This window comes from Antechinus flavipes, chromosome 2, assembly GCF_016432865.1.
Source record: "Antechinus flavipes isolate AdamAnt ecotype Samford, QLD, Australia chromosome 2, AdamAnt_v2, whole genome shotgun sequence".
NCBI classification, from domain to species: domain Eukaryota; kingdom Metazoa; phylum Chordata; class Mammalia; order Dasyuromorphia; family Dasyuridae; genus Antechinus; species Antechinus flavipes.
This window is the reverse complement of record NC_067399.1, coordinates 630089168-630114484: the sequence shown is the minus strand read 5'-3', so window position 1 is coordinate 630114484 and position 25317 is coordinate 630089168. Positions and strand designations below refer to the sequence as shown.

The window sequence follows — 25317 nt, the reverse complement described above, 5'->3', positions numbered from 1 at the left end:
TGAGTATCACAGTAGAGAAAACTGGAGAAGGCTGCAAGTATCTCCACCCCACTGCTCCCTCCCAGAAAGACCCAGCAGCAGGTTGTACTTGGGCCCACCGTTATCCGGAATGATGGTATTTTTCTCTGGGATCCTCCTAGATCCTAGAATGCAGATTGCCTAGGCTGGTGATCCTGCCCCACTCGGCCTCCTGACTCAATGAACCATTCTGTTTCTGTCCTGTTTCCTTCCTCCTCCTCTGACCCTGTCTTTTTTTGTTTTTTTCTGGAATGGAATAGTAAGTGTTGGGAAGAATCTCTGTGCCTTGATTGGCTGGATGGGTCTCTCAAAACTGAGGAAGGAGGTTTGTGGCCACCTTAATTGGAATTGTTATTGCAATTGGAACGTGCCCCAAATCACTCATATCACCGGTGCCCTATGCCTACTGTTGGGCAGAGCATTACAGCAGAGAAGCGGTCTCTGCCCTTTAAGAGTCTAAAGTCCATTTGGGATCATCAGATTGACATGCAAAGCTAGCTAAAAACCCCAGACAGTCTGGCCTCAGAGAGCTTGGTGTCAGGAACACCTGGGTCCAAGTCCAGCCTTTGATCCCTAATGGCTCTGTGATCCTGGGCAAGTCATTCGGGACCTTAGAGTCACGAGGCAACTTTCTAAGAGTCCTAGTTGGTGCACATTGGCACTGGGAAAGTGCATTGGGAGCTCCTCACAACAATGACGTTACAGGCGGTAGAAGGGGACATGTCAGATGGGACAGCTACCAAATGAGTGGTAAGGATAGTTGCTACCTTAGGAGTTTCGAGGAGGTTCCAATTAGGATGGTCTTCCCGCTGCCTCTTCCCTGCCACCAGTCTCTTCCCTTTCCCTCTGCTCTCCACACCACTGCCAAGCTGATATTGTTAATACATATTTCGTCCCCATCATCCCTATCCCCCACACACAGATACACTCACACACTCATTCATTTTCTCTCTCCAAAATCTTCATGGGCTCCCTAGAATAAAATTTAAAATCCTCAGCTTAGTATTTGAAACCTACTACAAGTTGATTCCTGGCTATTTTGCCAAACTTATTTATTTATTCTTCCTCTTATTTATATGCTCTTCAGTGCAATCCAACTGGCCTTCCAGCTGTTCCCCCTCACTGGCATTTCATCTCTGCCTACCACCAAGCTTCTGTCATTTGCAGAACATCCTACTCTTGTCACCTCTGGCTGGTAGAAGGTCTAGCTCCTTTTGGAGAAAGGTGGAGAGCCACCCCTCCAGCAGGAGAATCTTCCCCATATCACCCAGGACCTAGAGCTTAACAGGTGCTGGAGAAACGCTTGTGGATTGAAATTACATGGAACATCAGGGCAGGTTTCCTGGAGAAGGTAGCAAGTACAAGGTCTGGGTCTGCAATAATCACTAGGATTGGAGTAAGTAGAGCAGAATAAGGAGCCTTACTTGAGCGCCTTTTCACTAGCCCGGAGCCTGCCTCTTTCCTTCCCTCCATTTTCCCGACTTCTTTTTTTCCTTCCCTCTCTTGCCTTCCCATTCTCTTTCTCTCCCCCTCCTCCCTCTCTCTTTTCCCTCTCTTTCTCTCCTTCCCATTCTCTTTCCTGCCCCCTCCTCTCTCTCTCTTTTCCCTCTCTTTCTCTCCTTTCCATTCTCTTCCTCCTCCTCCCTCTCTCTTTTCCCTCTTTCTCTTCTTTCCATTCTCTTTCCCTTCTCCTCCTCCCTCTCTCTTTTCCCTCTTTCTCTTCTTTCCATTCTCTTTCCCTTCTCCTCCTCCCTGTCTCTTTTCCCTCTCTTTCTCTCCTTCCCATTCTCTTTCCCTCTCCTCCTCCTCCTCTCTCTTTTCCCTCTCTTTCTCTCCTTCCCATTCTCTTTCCCTCCCCGTCCTCTCTCTCTCTTTTCCCTCTCTTTCTCTCCTTCCCATTCTCTTTTCCTCCTCCTCCTCCCTCTCTCTTTTCCCTCTCTTTCTCTCCTTCCCTCTCTCCCTCCCTATAACAGTCTGCTTCTGGACCACCCCTTTGTCAGTTTTCCTACATTAGGTCCATGCTTCTTTCTTCAGGGCTTTCCAGACTGTAGCAGCTTAATGAAGAGGATTTATAACCTGGGAGCCATGTATGGGTTACCTGGGCCCTGCCTTGGAAGGCTGACCGACAGGTCACCAATGTGGTTGGGGGAGATGATTTCTGTGAGAAGATAGATAGGAGCCACAAAGATCTGGAATCTTGGCTGAAGGAATGGCTGTGTGTGTGTGTGTTGGGCTGGGACATTTATAACTTGCAGCTGTGCGGTCCTGGGCTCAACTGAATGTGGTAAACCGATCTGTCTTAAGGAAGTAGTGTCCCTCGAACCACTCCCCACCCATTTGTCCCTCGACCCCCACACTCTCCTTCACCTCCAGATACCCACATCCTGTTCGCTGTACAAGGGAGGGAGCACATGGGCTGAACTAGAGCTATACTGGATTTCTCTTAACTGTGAGGATCTCAGTGAGGAGACAGGGTGGAGGATGGGGGGGAGAAGGGGGGATGGGGGAGTGGCAGGGCAGGATTTGGGCCAGGGAAGAGCATAAGGATGAGGAGATAGGAAACTGCCTCCCTTTTCCCGCTTCTTCATGGAGGCTTTGCTCCAGACACCTCAGTTTGGGGCCAGCTAAAGACTTGGGGGTCTCCCCAGCTGTGTCTGGAAGGACATGTTGCCATGATCACCAGGTCATCCACCTATGACCCGTCTGGACTGGAGTGCCTGGGGATCAGAGCAGTCCCTGAATCCTAGGCTCTTTGACTCCACTTGCTGGGCTGTTGCTTCCTTTTCCCCTCCCCCTGACCCATCACCACCCCCTGCCCCTAAATTCATTTGCAGTGTCACCTCCTTTCTATTCAGCAAGCTCACATTCCAGCCAGTGTTTCTGCTGTGGAGAATCATGAAGGCATTCCTTTTCCCCTCCCCCCCTTGCCCTTTGCTCCCAACACACACAAAGCTGGGGGCTCTGCCAGCCCACTCCTCCTTTCTCCGGCCCCCTCCTTCACTCCACCCCCCAGCTTTCTTGTTCTCTCTCTGCCTCCTCCCTCCCTAGCTCCATCAATGGGGAGATCCCAGTGCCTTAAGAACTGACCCAGACTAGGCAGAATATTTTAAACAATTGGCCCCTGGTTTTTTAGAATTTCTGCGTCTGCCCCATACATCTGACCCCATTCCTGTTGGGGCTTTGGCTGTGAATCTAGGAAGCCTTTAATTGGTTTGGACAATTGGCTAGTTTTCTCAGATTTTTTTGGTGATCCTGGGAATCCCATCCATCCCCCTCCCTACCTCCCCATCCCCCTTCAGAGTCTTTGTGATTTTTTTAATGTCTCTTGCTTTACAAAGGATAAAGAGAGGAGGAGTTTTTCTTTCTGTCCAGTTATTTGGGGGAGCGTGGAGGACTAGAGAGGGGCTGGTCCTCAATCAAAAGCCACCTAAATATTCCCCTTTATTAGATGGGTCTGGTTTTATTAACTAGAGCCTTGTGGACGCTTACTAACAGGCAGTAACTGATGTGTGAGGTCCCCAAGGAGCAAGAATTTCACGGCATTTAGATTGAGCCAGACGAAGGACGATCATTCCTGCCCAGCCTCCTTTGGGGACCCCTTCTTCATCTTAGGGGGTGACCTAGAGAAAGGAGAAGGAAGGGGAAAGTGGAGGAGGCGCTCACTGGGAGCCTCAAGCCTGAGGATACAAAAGAGCTATACAGATGGCAAACATCCTGGGCACCTTGCTAAAAGGAACCTGGTAGAGACACACCAACGGGGTCAGTTTGTTTCCTGGCTAAATAGACTAGTTGTAACATTTCGGGGAGATCAAATTATAAGAACAATTTTTTAACCTTAATTATTTAAAGTTGCATAGCACGTTTGTGTATATGTACATATTGTGTATATGTGTGTATATATACATACACACATTTTATTTATATTTATATATATATATGTATGTATTTTTTTAAAAATACACACACATGTCAGTGCAAGCGTGCATTGGGCGCTGTCCTTTGGGGGCATTTGCAACATCAGACTTTCTCTGTGTGAGAATTCTACATCTCCCAAAGGCTTAGCAGTCCCTGGGAGCTCCCACAGGGGATTCTGGGGCTACCCATTAACCACTCCATCATTGAGCATTTGTGGGCCAGGTGCTAAGGATGTAGACAAAAACAAAGTAGTCCCTGCTCACAAGAAGCTTCCATTCTGACTGAGGGATGGGGTGGGGGGAGGGGGATACATAGGAACATACAACACGCATTATAAGGTGGGCTGTGGTGAGGGCTGTGGGGAGAGGTACCAGGCAAGATCCCTTTTGCTCCCTGTTGCACGAACTAGATTTCCCGGCTAGATCGTCTCTATTTTTTGGCCGGGACTGGAGGGTACTTCCTAAAGGATCATTGCCTTGCCTGGATGGCTCCTGGATTCGCTGGAGCAGGCAAAGGCTGACCAGTTGGAGGAGGAGTGCGGGGGGATGGTTAGGTCTGCTTACAGAGAGAGGTAGAGGTCCACCTAAACCCGAGGAGATAAAATTACAATTGTTTGGCAGGCAATCTGGTAACTAATTCATAATGAGGAAAGAATTCCACTGAGGAGGGGGGCGGGTAGGGGGTTAAAGTGCAGCTCTGGAAGTGGCTGCTGGGGCCAGGGCTGTGTGATAATTCCCAGAAGGCGGACAGGGCGCTACTGAGCAAGATGAGGTACACAGCAAGGGCTTTTGTACATGCAGCTAAAAATACCCCAGGACAGCCTCTCCCTTTCACTCTGGCTATTGGCTTCCCTGGCAGGAGATTACTTTCAGCTTTCCCCCCCCTCACAACCAAAGCAAACAACCCCCAAGTGTAAACCCCCCACTCTCCCTCCAAGAAACAGCCTCACGAACCCAAGGAGAAGCCAGCGGCCTGGTCATGGGGTATGGGGTGGCAGAGGGACCTGGCCAGCTCCGACCATCCTCTGGTTTGGGACCAGAGGGAGAACTTGGGGAAACCAGGAAACTGGAGTACTTCAGTGGAAAGCCAAGGGAGGTGAGGGGGTGACCTCCTGCTGCTCCCTGTCTGCCCCAAGGCAGGAGGGAGGCTACCAGAGCTCGGCCTGGAGTCTGGACCACAGGCCCGCCTGCCTGCCCTCCCGCTTGCGTGCAGATCCCAGCTTGCCCTTCCGTGCCCAGTGCTCCAGCCTCCCTCATGGCATGTGTTTTTCCCCCCCTTTCTCCACAGAGAAGGAGGAGACTCATTCGCAGGGTGAGATCGGCGGCTTGCCAATGGTGTCTGGAGAGTGACTCACAAGACAGGGAGCCCGTTTATAAACACCAAGGCCCTGGGAAGGTAAAAGCACACACACACAAGAAGCTGGGGGTGGGCAAGAAGAGGGAGGGAGGAGGAGAGAGAGAGAATATGAAAGAGATAAAGAATGAAAGAAAAAGGAGAAAGCCAGCTCCTTCTTGTCTCTTAGGTGTCCCCAAAGCGCTGAGATCAGTTTGTGCCTTGGGGCACAGTTCTGTCTCTTGTTATTGCCCTGTACATGGATGGGGTTTGGGGGAACCAAGGCTGGGTCCACAGCTGCCAGGCTGGCAGTTCTGCTATTCTCTCTGCCATGGTTTAGGAGGAAGAACGGGGTTTTAAAAGATCTCTGTTGTTTGGCCAGGCCCTGAACTGGGTGTTTTCAGGTGGAGGGAGGTGTCTCATCTGTACAAACCGGGAACTAGGTAGGGGAGGTGGCCAGTGCCCCAAGGGAAGGAGCTGGGATGGCCAAGTTTCTTTCTTCCCATTCTCAAGTGCAAGGTTCTTAACTGTTCAGTTTAGTTTTGTTTTGGTGCTGACTTGGGACCCTAGGAAGCAGTTTAGTTAAGCCTACAGACCCCTCTCAAATTAATATTTTTAATACATGAAATAAACTACAGAGAATGGGAAGAAAAGGGAAACCTTTTGAAATTATATTGAATTTATATGGAAATATAGTTATCAGAATTAAAACATCTACAGAATTCAGTCTCCAGACCCGCTTAAACATCCTGTTCTAGGGGGCTGACAGAATTTCTGTCCCTATCACTCCTCATTGGGGTTTTCAGGTCAGTGGTCTTTGGGACAGTGTTTACAGCGGGCTAATAACCACTTGTAGCTCCACCTGGAATAGAGTTAAAATTTCTCGATAATTGACTTGATTTAAGTTACTCAAAGACTATTTCCTGGGCATGCTTCATCAGCGCGGATGGAGCCCTTAGGTTGTCAGGTCAGCAGGACCAGAAAGGAGTTACTTCCCCAGCGTGTACCTCCAGAGGGAGATCTCCACGCCAATTTGGACAGCTCTCAACTTATTTAAAAAAAACTCTCCTAGCATATATATTCTGGTTTGATCTTTATGCTGGCTGTGTACATACATAATACATATGTGTGTGTGTGTATATATATAAAACGTATGTGTATTTATTGTGTATACACATGTTCAAATACATAAAATGAGTATAGTCTTATGGAAGATGAACCAAATAGTGGTAGGACTGAGGCTAGAATCCAGGCCTCCGACTCCAGCCCCAGGTCCTTCTCACTGAATCCTTACCCTGTGAAAACTGTTATTTTTGCTGCTCTTCCGAAGCCCACCCCAGTATAATTCTGTCCTCGGGCTGTGTGGGGGAAATGGAGGAGGTGGGGGTGAGAAAGAGCACTGGCCCAAAGCTGCTGGATCTCTGACAAGAATTTGGAGACTTTATGTTAGAGGGGGGAAAGGGGTCAGCAGAGTAGGTCTCCCACAGAGCACAGTCACGGGATAGTTTACTAGTCAATTAAAACCTCTTTTTTGGAGCTCCTCCTGTATGACCACCACTGTGCCGGGCTTTCTGGGAGCTCAAGGAGAGGTAAGACAAATTGTTCAGCCCCTGCTCTCAAAGAGCTTACAGTTGGGGGGACCAAACATGAGCCCCCACTGTCACCTTTTTTGTCTTGGGTAAAGCTCAAAGTTGGAGAGGGAAATGTAGACTGGATGTAAAGAAAAGTTTCCTGATGTCATGAAAGGTAGTGGTTGCCCTTTATGTGAAAGGGATTTTCCCTTCAGAGGAAAATTAGACTAGAGGGCTTTGGACGACCATTCCTGATCCCCCCTGAAATTCTGGGGTTGTGATTTTATGAAAGTAGCTTTATCCTGGATGACTCTCCTCTGAGCCCATCTTCCTTTGCTTGCCCTTTCAGGGGGTGATATTTTCCCCAAGGGCTCAACAGTGGCCACCACTTCTGCTTCTCGCTCTCCTCCCTCCCCTGACTGCCACTTCCACCTTCCAATAAACTTGGATGAGCTTGGGGCCTGGAATATACGGCTGTTTTGTCCAGCAGATCTCACAGCCTGTGTTTGGCTTGGCCAGGCTGGAGCTGGTCATGGTCGGGAGGAGTTCCCCGGTGGCCCTCAGCAATAGGGAGCGGGGGAACGGGATGGGAGGAGTGGGGGGGGGTGATGGAATTTGAGAGCCAGAGTGGAGGACAACTCCTCCAGACCTTTGGAATGATGATTTGGGTGATTGGGGTAAGAGTTGATGTATATTTTTTCTGGCTTCAAGCTCTCTACAATCTCTACCTCCACCCTGTTTGTATATCCAACCCATGTTTAACAGTGACAGGATTCCTCCAAGCTTTTTCTGTCCTTCAGTCTTCAGCTTTGCTGGCTCAGAGTGACCAGCAAGTGAATCCCTCTTTCTTCCCCAGATCTTCCGCATTGCTGTCTCCTTCAAGGCCCTGAGACTCTTCATACAGCCCAGTGTATGAGGGCTGAGATGCTGATCTGTGTACAAGCTTGTCCATGAAGAGTAACCTCTTCCCCTCTCTGTTCAGTGCGGCAAGCATCTTTCTCTGGGATAGTGTCTGAGGTTGCAGGCCCTTCTGTCTTAGGCCTGTGAGCCCCAGATTTGCAGTTAAAAGAATGATGTGGAAAGTCGAAACTGTGATTTAGAGTTAGAGCTGAAAGAGACCTCAAAAGTGAACTAGTTCCAACCTTATCATTACACTGATCAAGAAACTGAGTCCCTCATCATAAATATTGAATTCCTTCTGAACTCTGTTCCCCTCCTTTTCCTGGCAGTTCAATGCACTTGAACAGTTGTTCTTGGAATCGAGAAGACCTAGTTCAAAACACTTGCTAGCTCTGTGACTTTGGGCAAGTAACTGCTATAAGATGAAATAACCATAGCACTTACCTCCTAGAGTTGTGAGAAGATCTCTCTCCTTTCTCTCTCTCTTCTTTCTCTCCTCTTTCTCTTCCCTCTCTCTCCTCTCTCCTTCTCTTTCTCCCTCTCTTTCTTCTCTCTTTCTCTCTCTTTCTCCCCCTCTCTCTTTCTCTCTCCTTCTTTCTCTCCTCTCTGTTCTCTCTCTCTTCTTTTTCCCCTCTGTCTCTCTTCTCTCCCTCTCTCTTTCTCTCTCTCCTTCTTTCTCTCCTCTCTGTTCTCTCTCTCTTCTTTTTCTCGCCCCTCTGTCTCTCTTCTCTCCTCTCTCTTTCTCTCTCTCCTTCTTTCTCTCCTCTCTTCTCTCTCTCTTCTTTTTCTCGCCCCTCTATCTCTTCTCTCCCTCTCTCTTTTTCTCTCTCCCTCTTTCTCTCCTCTCTTCTTTTTCTCTTTCTTCTCTGTCTCTCTCCTCTTTTCTCTTTCTCTCCTTTCTCTCTCTCACATCTGTACATCACATACACAAATATAAGCACACATACATATATACACAATTGCTGCATATTCACATTTTAGATGTATATCTGTGTATACACATATACAGACACATATAGCATTCTGGAGCATTATATAAATTTGTTATTACTATCATCATCGTTATTATTCACTCTCACCTCATTGGGATAGACATGCAAATGCTGGCACTCTTGTCGCCTCAGTGATCACATGGGCCAGAACCCCCTTCCTTTCTCTTAATCAATCAAAAAATATGCACGTCGGCCCCTACCTCTGCCTTCCTTTTCTTAATCACTCACTGCATACCTGCTGTGGGTCTAATCCCATGGAAACTGTGAGACTCTAAAGAAAGGGGGGAAGCATGATCTCTGCCCTTGAAGAGCTTCCAGCCCACCTATAAACAAGACAAAGCAGATGCTCATGGGCTCCATTGCATGGTTCAGGGTCAGTGTTGGAGACATTCGGAGCATGTATGGGTTGGAATGGTCAAGGAAGATGGCCGGAGAAGTGGGAAATAGGCTTGGCCTGTGGGGAACTGATGTTGCAGTGTGGAATATTCCTCGTACGCTAGTCCTTGGAAGTTCTCTCATTGCTCCAAGGGCCTTTGGGAGGACAGTGTGATGAGGGCCTAGGTGGGAGAAGTTTGGGAGGATACAAGGAAGGGATGTGTTACCTAGGATGCCCAGAATCTCAGAACACAAAGAAAGGACCTTTTTTTCCCCTTAGAGCCATGAACAGCAGCAGCATTTTGATTTTAAAACCTTCTTGTGGTATTCCAAAATACCTCCGTGAAGGGGGAATAGGATTGCCGGCAGGGTGAGGACATTGCATTATCTCTCTTGTTCAGTACTCTCCCCATGCTTGGGCAGCTGGTACTATAGGGATAAGGATAGGGACTGGACCTGTGATTTTACTGGTTAGGGAGTTTCCCAAGGAGGAAACTCCCTCCACCAGTGCAGGTAGGCACCTTCACTGCCTGACCAAGCTCCTTAAATTCTCAGACAAGAGCAGGGTGCCAGAATTCAAACTGGGGCCTCCTGAGCCCCTCTTTGCATAATGTACAGTGCAATCTGACTCCAAGGGAAAAGTAAGAGGAGAAAGAGAGGAATGTTGCTGCTCTTGACGACTGAATTCCCCTGGTTTTCATTACAAGGAAAAGGTAAAAACCTTTCAGGGCTGTTAAGTAAAAGTCAAAGCTGTCAGTTTAGACCAAATGAGATCTTTGGGTTTCTGGGGCTCTCTCTCTCTCTCTCTCTCTCTCTCTCTCTCTCTCTCTCTCTCTCTTTCTCTTTCTCTCTCTTTCTCTCTCTCTCCTGCTTTTTTCCCCTGTTACTTTCTTTAGCAAATGACTCTATTTGCAAGTCCACTGGAGATGCATTTGCCCCACTGTTTCTTCCCTTTTCATTTGCCTAGGCCTGCCACTGAGCTCTGGGAAAAGCTTCCCAGGTGCTTTTAGTGACCGCCCCATAGGGAGAGAGTGAAATCAGTTAGGACCATAGGAATAGGGTTTTGTTGTTGTTTTTAAACTAAGAAGTCCTTTCTCTATCCCGTTTATTCCTGGAAGAAAATAATCATCATCTTCATTCACCAGTTTTGGGATTTTTCTTTGTGGTTTGGGGTTGGGATTTTTGAGAGACCTGGACCTAGGAGATTTTGAAACTTGATAATATTTGGCCTTGCACAAGGGTCAGGCCAGCCAGATTGCTTGTGCTCTATGCTGGATGAAGCAAAGGGGCTAATGGTTGGAAGCCTGTGACTGGGTTGTTCCCTGGAAGGAAGCCTACTCCCTCTCCCTTGATTCTCTCTCATTTTACCCACCATTGAGGCCCCATAATATGAGAATTTGAGTGAATGAATGAATGAACTCTGGCTGGGTTCCAGAGGGCCTCCTCTGGGAATCAATTGGACTCCATTTCAAAATAATATTTTTAAATGCATAATATAAAATGCATCATATTACAAAGGAAACAAATTATATTCTAATGGTTACCAAAATGATACAATAATATATCTATCAACTTATATAGTAACTCCAGTAAATTTGAAGTAGGAATGAGCATCTAAGACATCTTCAATAAATAATAATATAATATGGAAATTTCTGTGATTTGTGTTGGTGACCAAGTCACAAGCATTGCTATCATTACTGTTGTTTGTTACCTACATTCACAACTTCTTTTGCGATCTCAATAGTATTTTATTTTTCCAAATAATTGGAAAATATTCCAATTCCAAAAATTGGAAAATATTTTTTCAATGTTCATGTTCGTAAGACTTTGTATTCCAAATTTTTCTCAAACGTAGGATAGTTTACCTCTCAGACCTGTGGAAGAGGAAGGAATTTATGACCAAAGAAGAACTAGAGATCATTATTGATCACAAAATAGAAAATTTTTATTATATCAAATTGAAAAGTTTTTGTACAAATCAAATTTTTCTCCCTCCTCTTATCTTTCCCTTCCCCAAGACAGCAAGCAATATGTTGTAGGAATATTCCATTCATAATTAAAGGAAATATCATTTCAGAGGTTCATGAAAATAAATATATCATTTTTTTCATAGTCAGGTTCATGGATCCCAGGTTGAAACCCCCTTATCTAGGCCATTTTATTCCTGGGGATACTGAGAAATGACCTAGAGATATGATGGCCTATAGAGTCAATCATCCCGGCTTAACGTGCTATTCCTAACCTGATGCTGAATCCTTGAATTTAGAGAGAGAAGGAGAACTCCCTGAAAGAGACCCACTAATGCTGGCTTTCCCAGCCAGACCAGAAGGTAGTGGGGCATAGGAGGCAGGAGGCAGCTCTGGCTCTGTACCTGGGCTGGATTCTCCCTGCCTCAGAAATGACTCAATTGACTGCACTGGTTGTGTTCTGGCTTTTTGGGTTTGGGGTTTTGAGTATCCCTGCAGGGTGGAATGAGAAGCCTTTTAGACATTGTGTGACCTCGGAGGGGTGGGCTGGTGCCAGGAAATAAGCTATCCCATGCTGTGGGCAATCTAATTAGATCACTAGGCCTATAATAACAGTAATCCACGAAATTTATACTTAGACTTTTCATAAATGGCTTTCCATCCATTATCTCATTTAAATCCCTAAGTGACCCCTGTGAGTTAGGGAAGGTGAGGGATATTATCTTCTCGTGTACTTATTAACTGAAAGAAAAAGTAACTGGAGCCAGAAATCAAAAACAACCAACTTCTGTTCCCAAAGGAAAAATTAGAATCCAGATCTTCTGACTGTTAGAGTCTGTCTCCTCCTCTACTATCCTGAACCGTTTTTATTCTGTGACACAAACATGTGCACACGTGCAGACATGACATATAACACACTTTTAGAATACTCAGAAATATACACATCCATGCAAATTTGTGTGTGTACATATATGTATATATATTCATACATACACACACACACACACACACACACACACTCTTATCATTTTCTCTCGCCTCCTCATCCTACATCTGACCTGGTCTGGTACATCACACTCCCTCATATCACATCTGTCCCAGATATTGAATTGCCCAAATACACACTTATTAAGGAACAGCAATTGCCTCGATCAGGATGGCTGCTAGGAGCCATTGGCAATTGCTGTTATTAAAAACACTAAGTTTCTCATTAGAACAACTCTATTGTAAGTATTGTTTAAATATAGATTACTAATGAAATGCCTCTTCATTGCTTTCCCAGTGAATACTTTGAGTGTAAAGTTAATTTGCAGTGTTATGTAAATTCTGTTTAACTTCAATCAAGTTTTTAATTATGTTTTTACCACAGTAATTCCCATTTGATTTGTCATCTCCTGTTAGGTATTTAACGTTTTGTAGGCGGGTTTCTCTCTCTCTTTCTGTCTTTCTCTCTTTCTGAGTCTCTTCCCATTTCTGTACCCTTCTCTTTCTCTTTTAATTCTCACCTTGTAGATTTGTGTGTATGTCTCTTGTCTTTTCTTCCTCTCTCTGCCTTCTTCCCTTTCTTTCTCTCTCCCTCCCCTCCTTTCTTCCTTCTTCTCTCTCTTTCCCTCCTTCCTTCCCTCCCTCCCCCTCTCTTTTCTTCCCTCCATCCCTTCCTTTCTTCCTTCCTCTCCTCCTTCTTTTCTTCCTTCCTCCCCTCCTCCCTCCCTCCCTTTCTTCCCTCCTCCCTCCCTCCCCTCCTTCTCTCTTTCCTTCCCTTTCTTCCTTCTTCTATTCCTCCCTCCTTTCCTTCCTTCCTTCCTTTCTTCCTTCCTTCCCTCCTTCTCTCTCTCCTTTCCTCTTTCCCTCCCTCCTGCTTCTCTTCCATTCTACCTTTACTTGGCCCATCTCTTTCCTGCCTTTGAGATCCCCCAAATGATGCTGTTAGAGGACAGTTTGAAATTACCTTCCGTAATTCCTCAGGAGAGAGGAAGGACTCAGTAGCAAGGCTGTTTGAGTGGGCAGCTCAGTGGAGGAGGCTGAGCCCCAAATAAAGTGAGCTTTAGTGGGTGAAAGCTCTCCTCCAGGACTGGAGGGAGTTCTCAAGAAAAAACAACGTGCAAGGGAGACAGAGAGAGTCAAGGGGATTCCTGGGTTTCTAGAGGAGACCTATGAAAGAAGGTTGAAAGCAGATAAGAGTTGCTGAACTTAGTGTCAAAAGACCCAGATTCAAATCATGCTCTGACATTTATTACCTGTATGATCTTGGGCAAGGCACTTAATCTCTATAGTCCTCAGTTTCTTCATCTGTAAAATAAAGGGATGACTTCTCAAGTCTCTTCCAACTCCACATCTATGATTCTATTAATGGCTGGTGGATCTCTCCCTTCTTCCTTTTTTTTTTTTCATTTTTTTTGAGGGGGGACAATTAGGATTAAGTGCTTTGCCCAGAGTCATCCAGCTAGTACATGTCTGAAGTCCCATTTGAACTGAAGTCCTCCTGACTCCAGGGTCAGTGCTCTATCTACTGTGACACTTAGCTGCCCCAACCTCTTATTTCTTTAAAAACCCTCTTCCTTTCTTCCTTTTTTTTTTTTAAATTGGAAGTTCCTGCTTCCCAGGGTCAAAGCAGTGAATGAAAAGGGAACAGCATGTGAGTGGGGATGGGAGTGGGGTGGAAGGAGAGGAGGAGGGAATATTTTTGGCTTTTGTCAAAACGGTGACCTGTCCAGTTTTGATTCAGTGCCTCTTTGTTACAGCTGGACTATTGTCCTCTGTGCTAGGTTCCTGGGGAATCTGTCTTCATGCCAGGGTGAAAGTAGATCCCCATGTGTGAGAGGCACCGAGCAGTAGGACTCTTGTTCAGAAGCCCACTGTCCTGCTTCCCCCTACAGGGGTCTAATCCAACTAGCCAGAGCCAGAGGGGAAGGAAAGGCAGACCCTCTCATTCCCTGCCGGGAATATTAGCATTGCAGAACTCGGAGATTTCACTGAATACACATTTGTCTAAGAAATAGAAAATATGAAATATGTAATTTTTTTTATTTTAATACTTGAGAAGGATCTTGAGAGACCATTTGATCCACTTGTCTCATTTTAACAAGAGAGGAAACAGAGATGAATTGATTTGCCCAACATCACACACCTTACTAAGGGTACTCAGATTTTCAGGCTCAGTAGGCCCCTGCTTTCTGCTCTACTCCTCCCTGATCTGAGGACTTACATCAGAGCTTTATAAACTTGAGGGGGTTGGTGAGAAGGGATGGTCCCCCCACTTTTCTTCGGCTCACTGACCATTTTACTTAGCTCCATTCTATCCTCTCTTCACTACTGAGAATCTGGCTTGAGAGGACCACATGAGCCTCCTGCTAGGGTTGAATCCAAAGTCCCACTAAATCCAGGAGACTTGCCTGTCCCTTCTTCCCTTTGCCATGTGTGGGAATAACCAGAGCCCTATCTCGGGCATCAAGAAGCTAAACAATTGTAAGCCTGGATCTAGCGCTCTCACTTCTGGGTGACCGGCTCATCACTTCCTTGTTCTGGCCCTTTTTCCTCTTCCGTCAAGTGAAGGCAGTGGACCAGATATGGCTATTTCAGCTCTAATGTCCTAATATTCTCCCCGCTTGGTAATCGACAGGAATAAGGGAGCATTCGTGTCTGGGCATTCCCAGAAGGCATCTGCCTTCTCTCAAGAGAAAGGAAAAAAGAACACAGTCCCTTGAACATGTGTGTGTATGTGTGTGTACATATATTTGTCTCTCATTTATTTTTTGCTTGATAGTCCTCCATATTTGTCTCATTCAGGAAGTGGGAAACAAGTGTTTGGAGAAGACATTTTTCTGGGTGAGGAAAGGCAGCCCCTTTCAGTCATCCTTCAAAGCCACAGAAATCTGATTCCTCTCTGCCACATGACCTGTGTGTGTGTGAGTGTGTGTGTGTATGAACTGAAAGAAACCTTAGCCAATCACGTGGGCCTTTTTTCTATTTGTCAAGTAAGCAGTTTAGCCCAGTTAGAGTTGGAAAACACTGACTTCTCAGCTCTGACATTCTGACATGAAAAGAGGGAGGGGAGAGAGAGAGAGAGAGAGAGAGAGAGAGAGAGAGAGAGAGAGAGAGAGAGAGAGAGAGAGATTCTCTCCCATTCTCATCTTACAGATGGGGAAACTGAGGCCCTGATGCTGATTAGATAAAAAATAAATTTGAAGATCTGAAAGGAGTCTTATTTCTAAAAAGAGTGCTTTGCCTTAAATAGGCCCATGTCCTGTGGCTCATTCTATTGATACTGAGCTGTAGTTCTTCAAAGTTTCTTACCCAAGCCAGACACAAAATTAAATGTTCCATGCAGGACTGATCCCATTCTACCATCAGTAGATGGTTGGAGACTGTCAGCCAAGAATAGGAGCCCCTCAGAAGTCTCTTATCTCCACAGATAAATTTCTTCCTTCCCACAATTCTCCTTTTTCCACTTATTTTAGAATGTTTTTCTTCTATGAATTCCTGCTCAGATGTCATCTTTCCTATGCAGCTTTCCCTAATGCCCTCCTTCCTCAAATGTTTCTCTGGTATTCTATCTGAATTTCTCCTTTGTCATCTGATTCTATCTAGCATTATATTTATTTGAGTTCATGTTTTATCCCCTCTGATAAAATATAAGTTGGATGGCATATTTTTCCCCTTTGTATCTCCAAAGTCAACAAAAAAATTTTAATTTGAATTTATATATAATGCATTGAAGCAGTGCCTGCACATAAAGAGTACTCATGTGTAAATATATCAAAAAACCTTAGAATTGGAGAGTTTTTACAAAACATTCAGCTCAATTTAATCATCTCTAAGCTTGAGGAAGTCTAAGGCCAGAGAGAGGAGATTTCTCAAACTAAGGTCACACAAATGTCCACAGCATTCCCAGAAGGCATCTGCTTTCCTTCAGGAGGAAGGGAGAAAAAAAGGTATGTATATGTGTAAATACTGCTTTCTCCAGTGTGTGCTAGTTTTTCCCTTCCCAGAATCCCCTTGGAAGCCAAACTGGGATGTCACAGTTCAACATTTCATCATTCTGAAATTCTTTGCTCAGGAGATAGTTCTTTTCTCTCTATCTAGATTGTGAGCTCCAGACATCAGATCATCTTGTATTCCCATAAGGCTTAGTAAGAAGCAGGAGTTCAGTAAATGTTTTTCATTTTTGATCCACAATTATTAACTGCCAAGAAGCCCCATAAGAACAGTGTTTTAGTTAAACTTTTCTATTTTACCCTTTCTCTTTTATAGCCCTCAGTATACAATTGGAGCTTAATGTGTGTTGAATTAATTCAAGGGGTCCTCGATCCTCTTCTGGCGTTGATGGTTTTTTACATGCATGATATTGGGTAGGTCTTACTTTTAGCTTCATTTTTCTTATTTGTAAAAGGAAGTTGCTTGTTTTTTTCCCAAATTTAAGTAACGTGAACTTATGAAATGTCTCATACTGGTTTGTTTAGCCCTTTAATAATAAAATCAAAGCCGCCTAGTATTGTAGATGGAATTCTGGGTTTACAGAGACCGGGGCCCAATGTGTAGCTGTGGGCAAGTCACTAAAATTTTCTGAGCCTTAGTTTGGGGCTAGTACCTTTAATACTTACTTATTAGCATTATTGTGAAGCAAATGTTAAAATGCTATATTGAATGTGCTGAAAGTCTTCTTATAAGGCTATATGTACCAAACTAAGATTTTTGGAACCCCCTGAATAAATGTTGAAATTGTCTTTATTAGGGTTAGGTATTGGACACACGATTTCTGGGATTTCCTGTTGCTAAGGTGGGTTCAACTTTCTTTGCAACTTTATAGTCTTAAGAGAGTTATCTAGAGTCTGAGAAGGCAGTCAGTCAAATATTTATAGTATATTCCAGATCCTGTGCCAAGTGATGGAGATACAAAAGAGGGCAAGGTACAGTCTTTGTTCCCATTACCTCCAAGGATTTATATAATTTATTATATATAATATTTAAATATTAATTATATCATAAAATAATATAATTAAATATATTTATAATATAATGTCATTATATATTTATATAATTTAATGGGAAGGACAACAATCAAACAAATATATACAAATAATCTCTGGACAGGATAAAAGGAACTGAAGCAAGATTTGGACCTACGTCATCAACCACTCTGCCATACTACCTCTTATTATTATGAAGATTCAATATAAATTTTAGAACACAAGGAACTTACCTCCCTGAGATGTGAAATCAGGATAGGCAAAATGCCAAAATCCAGCTTGTAATTTGAGAGACAGCGTGCATTGGACTGTGAGTTTAGGAGGATCTGATTCAGATACCTACTATTGCATTAATGATTCACCTTTCTTAGCCTCAGTTTCCTTATCTGTAAAAATAGGGATATCAGCACCTACTCCAAAGGGCTGTAGAGAAGATGAAATGAAATAATATGAAATACTTGGCAAACTTGAAAGCTTTCTATAAATGGGAACTGTTGTGTGAGTGCCATCCAGGCCACAGAGGTGATGTTTTCAGACCAAGCCCCCAAACCCTATTTGACTTGTAGTGTCCCAGGAGTTTGCCTCTATGAGCCCTTCTTCTGTTTGGATCTGCTCCCTGCTCAGCCCCTTTCTTTAATTCCAGGGGTGCCCAGGAGTGCCCTGCCTGCATCTCTTCTCACAATCCCTACCTGTGGCTTCTGACCCGGGAGTCTCTCCCTCCCAGACCCGATACAGAACAAAACCCCGTCTTTCCCCTTCTCCCCTGGGCTCCCGTCCCTGAAGCAAGAACACAAGCCTTTGAGGTTTTTTCTAAGGATTTTTATTACTAGACAACAATGGTTGGAGGGAAAAGGCTTCCTTCTCAACCCCTCCTTTCCTCCCCACACATAGAATCTTCCTTTGTGCCTTAGACCCAGTAGGGGAAGACAAAGCATCTCGGGGCAAACAGAAGACGGTCGTAAAAATCCATCTGTATTTCAAAGAAAGAGCCAGGCTCCGGGGCACCCCACTGTGCATTTTGTCACAGAACTTGGGGTTCTGGGATGAGGAGCAGAGCAGGGATGGGGAAACCTGGGGATGAGCAGAGGGACAGTCATAAGACTTGTTACTAAGATGGGCTGGTCTAAACAGGGCATCTTTGTAAGGGAAAGAGGAAAATCCCAAGGAGAAGCAGTTTAGGGGGGGAAAGTTCTTTGCAGCTACCATCTAGAAGGCAGTCTTGTTTATTCTAAAATAGTGGAGGACTTTGTAAACTGCCTTATTTGTTGCTGCTCTGTCCTTTCAGTCACGAACAACTTTCTGTGACGCTATGAGTGATTGGCCATTTCGTTCCCCGGTTTATTTTACAGATGAGGAAACTGAGGTGGACATTGTCAGGGTCACCCAGCTAGTACATGATGAGATTTGAACTCAAGGCTTCCTGACTCTGGGCTCTGATGCTTTTATGTAGTGCATTGCCCAGCTGCCCCAGGTGGTTGATTGCATGACTGCTGTGCTCACCTGAATGTCAGCCTTCCAGTTCTGGTTCCTGCAAAATGGTGTTGATGCTGTCCCCAGCCAGGGAGGTTCATCAGTAGAGAAGGAGGTTCTCTCTCATGTGGAGGGCTCCAGGAAGAGCCCAGGGCTCCTAAACCATGCTTCCCTCTCTGCTTAAGATACCTGGGAGTCCTTCGGTGGGGGCAAAGGGTCAGCCCCCGGTTCCAATCCAGTTCTGCTCTCTACGGTGGGGCTTGGGATAAATAGCATATCTTCTAAGCCTCCTTCTGTCCCTTATCTGTCAGACACTCCGAAGAGGCTGAAGTAGATGACGTAGAAGGTCATTTTTGGCTCTAAATATTCTCATTCCACCGGGAGAGACCAGACAAATGTTCCCACAGGGAAAAGAATTCTCTGTGAGCCAGGGCAAGTCACTTTGATTTCCTTAAACCTCAGTTTCCTCACCCGAGAAATGAGAGAATCGGACTAAATGAAGCCTGGATCATAATTCGGTTCTGAAGGACTGATAGCAGAGCCTTTACAGAACTCATTTCTGAATGGAGGGAGAGGAACAGAGTCGGTCAGTCGGTCAGTCGGTCACCAAGCGTTTATTAAGCTCTTATGATAAGCGGGGAACTCTGTTGGGAAGCCATTGCAGGGAGGCCCTTTGCAGAGTGGAGGAAAGCTGGGCCACAAAGGAAAACCAACTGCTTCCCAGTGCTCTGGGTGGCTGGAACTCATCTGTCACAAGAGCGACTGCAATGTGCAGTTTGGGTCCTGCAGAAGACTCCTTTTGTCTGCTTCTCCTGAGTAATAGAAAGGTCAGGAGTCAGAGAGCAGGGTGGGGACAGCCGGCAGAAGCCTGCCTTGCAGACGGATGGGCTCCTTGCCCCTGCGCTCCTAGGTCAGGCAGGGACTCCTCAGGAACCAGATGGATGTCCCCCCACCCCCTGAAGCTCGATCCTTGTTTAAAATTTTAGGGCTGCAGGAGAGGTGGCAACTGGAAGAATCTCATAACCCACTCCCAATTCCCCTTAATTGGCCGGGGTCAGGTCCCACGCTGGGCAGGAAGCCACAAATAGCACATTATAGGCATTGGATTGGAAAAGGGAGGAAAAAATTAACAAGGAAGAAGGAGGAGGGGCCGGAGGGGGAGGGGAGCGGGCCGGAGGAATAGGCCGGGCCGGGGAGTGTACATCCTAGGCCGAGATGAGGCAGAAACCTGATCCTGTCCCGGAATCGTGGAAGGGGCCCAGCAGGTCATCTCGGCTGGCTCAGGCCAGGGCAGGAAGCCCTGCCCAGCGCTCTCCAAAGGCTTTGTCTAGCTCTGGTTTAATGTTTCCCAAGGGCTGAGGCTTCCACAGCTTCCCATGGGACGCGGAGCCAGGAATCTCGCCTGTCTTGGGACAGGAAGCCTGACCTCAGGGTCTTGGCTCGCTTTTTTCCCCTTTCTTCACAGAACTAGGTCCCTCCCTCGGCCCCTTCACCGCCGCTCCCCTTGCCCAGATGAACCCTCTCCGTGGCACAGGACTCGGCCCAGATTGGGGGGGGGGGGTAAAAGCTTGGCCCCCGGGGATTAAGTGACATGATTCTAGTCTGAGGGACTTTCAGTAAGGCGCGGCCTCCGTTTCTCCACCTGAGAAATAGGACAATTAGCCTGACACACTAGATCATTGCAAGGGTCAGATTTGTTAGTGCTCGTGGGAAAGTGTTATATAAATGTGAGTATTTATCAAGTACCGGGGACACTAAAGATAGGAATGAACCAGATCCTGCCCTCAAGAAGCTTACATTCTACGAGAGGGATTTAGCACGTGCCCAAGTAACTAAAAAATTCATTTCTATTTCTCTCTTGATGAGGCCCTTGGTGGTTTGTTTTCCCAGCTGACTGTGCTGAGAGCTAAAATCTCGCGTGGACAAAAGGCTGAATTCACACGTGGCCCAGGAGCGGGGATGGGCTGGGAGCAAGGTTCAGAATTATCCCCATCTTCCCTCCCAGTAGGGTCAGGGGGTGGGGATGTTTCCCAGAGTCCCCCAGCCTGGGCCCTTTCCCCTTTGGAGAGGGGCTTTCATGTCACTCTGAGACGGCCTTTCTGCATTTCTGTAGCTTGCCCAGGGACCCAGAAGGAAGTAGGCAAATTCGTACAGGGAAAATGCCAGAGTGATTTTCCTAAAGGGAAGCTCTGATCGGGTCACTCCCTTACTCAATAAACACTTTGGTTTCTCTTTTAAAGGTCCTACCATCCTGGTCCAACTAATTAGATCATAGGAAGCTGGGCTGCCTGGATGCTCCACATACATTGCATCCATCTTCCATCTCTTCACCTTGGTCAGTCAAAAGCATTTATTAAGCTCTTATGATGAGCTAGGAACTATGTTGAGAAGGCACTGCATGCTTGCCTTGACATCTGTCTACAATTCCTCCTTTCCTCCCAAACTCTGTTCAGGTGACACCTTCTAAATGAAAGCTTTCCTATTCCCTGTCCCACTCACAAAAAAAAAAAAAAAATTGTTTTGCCTTGAATTTTTATTGTACGTTTTCATGTGCATGTCTCCTCTGATAGAATGTAAGCTTCCTAAGACAAGGAATTATTGTTTATTATTATTATTATTTTGGATTTTTATAACCTCAACATTTATCACAGTTCCTGGCATATAGTAGGTGCTTAATAAATGTAGGCTTGTTGATTGATTGATTGATTGATTGATACCTGGACCCACCAAATGGGCAACATCAGTTATGACTAAGTAATTTCTTGGTTAAGGAGCTTTTGACTTTAACGAACTGATTTGAGATGTGTAGCTGCTTAATTTTTGAGGCCCATATTTCTCCCCTTCTTCCAAGGTTAAGGAAGCATTCCTTACCCCCAAATGTATAAGCCTCAGTTTCTAGAATCCAGTCTATTCCTTGATCCCAAAATGAGCCTAGAAATAAAAATTGGAGTTCTTATCTTTTCTCCTCCTTTCTTCATCTAAGTAAAGTAGACTCATGGTGCTGTAGGATCCCAAAAGCTGTTCATAGTATACTTGGTCCTATGACTAACTAGTTTATATGAGCCTGTGGACTCTCTGGATCTCTTTCTTCAGCTTTAAAATGGAAGAATTGTGTGAGACGGACCTCAAAGATCTCCATCTCTCCATCAGTGATCCTAGAGAGAGCTTTGATTTGGGGGTATCCAGTTGGATGAAGACTGCAGGGTGTTATAAAGATTTTTTTAACTGAATCATTTGCTGTTATTCATGGGATTTTAGATAAATCATAGCACCTCAGCCTCAGTTTCCACATCTATAAATAAAATGAAGGATTAGGCTTTGTGATCTTGGAGATTTTTTTTTCCAGTTTTAACCAAGAGCCAACCATGAAAATGTATACCTGGGTGTTTGCATTAGGGGATCAGTGACCTTTCCTGCCCCAATGGCCACTGGTAAAATAATGTTTGCAAAGTGTTTTCCTAACTTTAAAGCACTTTGTGCTGGCTTTGTAATGATGATGATAATGATTGTAGGAAGAAGGGGAGGAGGAGGAGTGTTACATGTAGGCACAGGGATGTGATCTACGGGTTTGCATGAAAGGGTCAGGGTCTCTATATCTTAAGAGATGAATAAGTAGCTGGAAGAGATAACACGCATGTTGGAAGCTTTCCGCTCCTCAGTTTCTTGCCGAACAGTCGTGTGGGTCAAAGGCTGCAGGGTGCACTGGAGGATGAAGCCATCTCGGAGAATTGGATTTCTCCCCTCCCTCCCCCACCTTCTTTGGTGGCCCCAGCTTGTATCTCAATCTTCCCAGAGTGCTTTGTTCTTAGGGCTTGGGAAGGATGGGGGTGGAGGAGAGAGAATCTGAGGCATAAGTGGCAGAAACCAGATGACAGACCCCACTTCCAGCTCTACCTGGCTCAACTTCAACGGCCTCTGAAATTTAACCTCAGTAGGGCCCCCAAGGCCACACTGAAGTGCAAGGGGAGGGGGAGTGGTGAATGATGAGCAGGGAGCCGACTGTCAGAAGGAGCTAAAGTACAGGCTGGTCAAAGCTTTTAGCCGGAGTGCCAGGGGTCAGCAGCAAGGAGAACCGCTGCCTTGGGGAGTAGACACAGCTGAGCTTAGGTTCTGTCTCACCGAGGCTGTGAGCATGTCCTTGGAAGAGCATGGAGTAGAGAGAGGGTGCAGGGAGAAAAATGGAAAATATTGAGCTTTTAGTGTGTATTGATCCGGTGAGTCTAAAGCAACCCCTGGAAATACAGAGGTTAGCTACCATGTGATCCTTACCCTTGTGGAGCCTATCCTCTCACGGGAGAGGTGGAGTGGGATTGCTGTCATACCAAACAGCGATAATGTACAACATTACATCACTGCATTAGAGGGCTCCGGGCTGCTAGGAACTGCTTCAGGTCTCTGAACTCTAGGAAGGCAAAGACTGTGTCTTCCTAAACTTTGACCCTACCCGCTACATTCCTAATAATCCTTGGGGGAGAAGGGAATAAACATTTGTTTAGTACCTACTATTATATTGCCAAATATGTTATTTCATTTGATCCTCACAACAACCTTGAGAGGTAGCTGCTATAATGGAAAGAAGGAAGGAAGGAAGGGAGAAAGAGAGGAAAGAAGGAAGGAAGGGAGAAAGAGAGGAAAGAAGGAAGGAAGGAAGGGAGAAAGGGAGGAAAGAAGGAAGGGAGGGAGGGAGAAAGGGAGGAAGGAAGGAAGGAAGGAAAGGAGAAAGAGAGGAAAGAAGGAAGGAAGGAAGGAAGGAAGGGAGAAAGGGAGGAAAGAAGGAAGGAAGGGAGAAAGAGAGGAAAGAAGGAAGGGAGGGAGGGAGAAAGGGAGGAAAGAAGGAAGGAAGGGAGGGAGAAAGAGGAAAGAAGGAAGGAAGGGAGGGAGAAAGAGGAAAGAAGGAAGGAAGGGAGGGAGAAAGAGGAAAGAAGGAAGGAAGGAAGGAAGGAAGGAAGGGAGAAAGAGAGGAAAGAAGGAAGGAAGGGAGAAAGAGAGGAAAGAAGGAAGGAAGGGAGGGAGAAAGAGGAAAGAAAGAAGGAAGGAAGGAGAAAGAGAGGAAAGAAGGAAGGAAGGAAGGGAGAAAGAGGAAAGAAAGAAGGAGGGAGGGAGGAGGGAAGGAAGGAAGGAAGGGAGGGAGGAGGCCTTTTAAAAAGGTCATTTCCATCTGGTGCCATTTAATATTTGAGAAAAAAGTGCTTTGTATCATAAAGAAATATATAAGTGTGATTATAAATATTCTGGACCTTCTCCCTCATCAACAATGAAAGTAATCTCAGGGCTGTGGTAACAGGTGCTTCTGCCACAAGCCTAACTCCGTGTCTCAGTCTAGATGAGCACGCCATTAAATGATATAGGTGGCCCTTCACGGGCCATGTATACTAGACAGAACAAGCTTGGGTTCATTCTCTGGTCTCCAGTGTGAGGGTCCAATTCATTCCTTCACTCATTCTTTCAGTAATCACTTACTAAGTAAGGATATCAAATGCAGAAGAAATGCAGAATTGTTCTAGCATCTTGGGGGACACAATGATAAATAAAGTTAATCTCAAGCCATAAAAGTTTACAATCTAGGAGGGGAGATCATGAGATTATGGAGATAGATTTGGAAGAGAATTGAGAGCCCATCCAGTCCATTTTATAATTTTGCCTAAAATTAAACTATTAAAAATAAAATTACCACTCCATGTTATAAATGGGGAAACTCAGATTGCTGGGAATCACACAAGTCATAAATAATAGAGCTGGTATTTTAGCTCAGTTCTTCTGAGCTTGAATCCAGCCATTTTCCCACAATACCATACATGAGACCTACACAAATAACAGCAGTATAAGGATAGATGATGTGCCATGAAAATGGCACTGAGAAAGCATTCTAAGAAAGGTAACATCTTTTTTAGCTGGCAGGTCTCTTGGATGAGGTGACATTTGAGCTGGGCCTTGAAGGATTTCAGCAGGCTGAGAGAACTGCATAAGAAAGACTTGGAGATAGGAAGTAGAAAAATGTTTTAAGAACATCAATTAGTTCAGCTCAGCTAGCACATTAGATAAATGTATCTGAGTAGTGCAAGATGAGGGAGGAGGTACTCTGGAACTGAATTTCCTCATCTATAAAATGAGGGGTTTGGACTAGGTCTCTTTAATTCTACATTCTAGACTGGGGCAGAGTTAGGGAAGGCTCTGAACTCCGAACTAAGGAATTTGGGCTCTATTTGTTAGGCAGCAGGACTCCATTAAAATTTTTTTCAGTGTTATGAATGAAGTTATGAATGAAAATCCGTGATTTTGCACAAGACAAAGTAAAGTGGGATGGTATCTTAGGAAGATGAGTCTGGTGATGATGGGGGATGGATGAATAGGAAGGGGAAGAAGAAATTTTAGGAGGCTTTGATAATGGTCCAGGTATATGATGCTAATTATCTGATTCAATTCATTGAGCACCTATTATGTTCTGTGAAGGCAGTTGAAGAGTGTGGTCCCTGTCCTTAAGAAGTTGGAGCGACTGGGTGGGTGGTTCTTCTGGTATGAACTGGGGGTACCTGAGACCCTTTTGGTGGTCTGAAAGATTAAAATTATTTTCATAATACTAAAATGTTTTAATATTGAATGCACTAAATGTTGATAGATACAACCCACATTAGTTGAAAGTTCTTTGTCAGGGATGGGAATGAGGAAATTTTCAATAATTTTAATATTCTAATAATTTTAATATTTTAGATAATTTTAAAGAGTCTTAAGCCTAAAAGCTTGAGACCCACTGGACTAATTGAGCTCCAAGTTCCCTTGGACTATTCATCTCTGATATGCAGCCACCATG

At 45.2% G+C, this 25317-nt stretch overlaps 1 protein-coding gene across 7 annotated transcripts in view; it reads left to right on the top strand.

Moving 5' to 3' along the window:
• The window catches only part of ZMIZ1 (zinc finger MIZ-type containing 1), a 430629-nt gene that overhangs the window by 113271 nt on the left and 292041 nt on the right, over positions 1–25317 (top strand). For 4 of the 7 annotated variants that reach the window (XM_051982020.1, XM_051982016.1, XM_051982015.1 and 1 more), the window contains exon 2: positions 5221–5328. The exons of the other annotated variants lie outside the window; for them this stretch is intronic. In XM_051982020.1, the coding sequence (XP_051837980.1) occupies positions 5221–5328 (108 nt within the window). The remainder of the gene's footprint in view (positions 1–5220; positions 5329–25317) is intronic. 7 annotated transcript variants of the gene reach the window in all.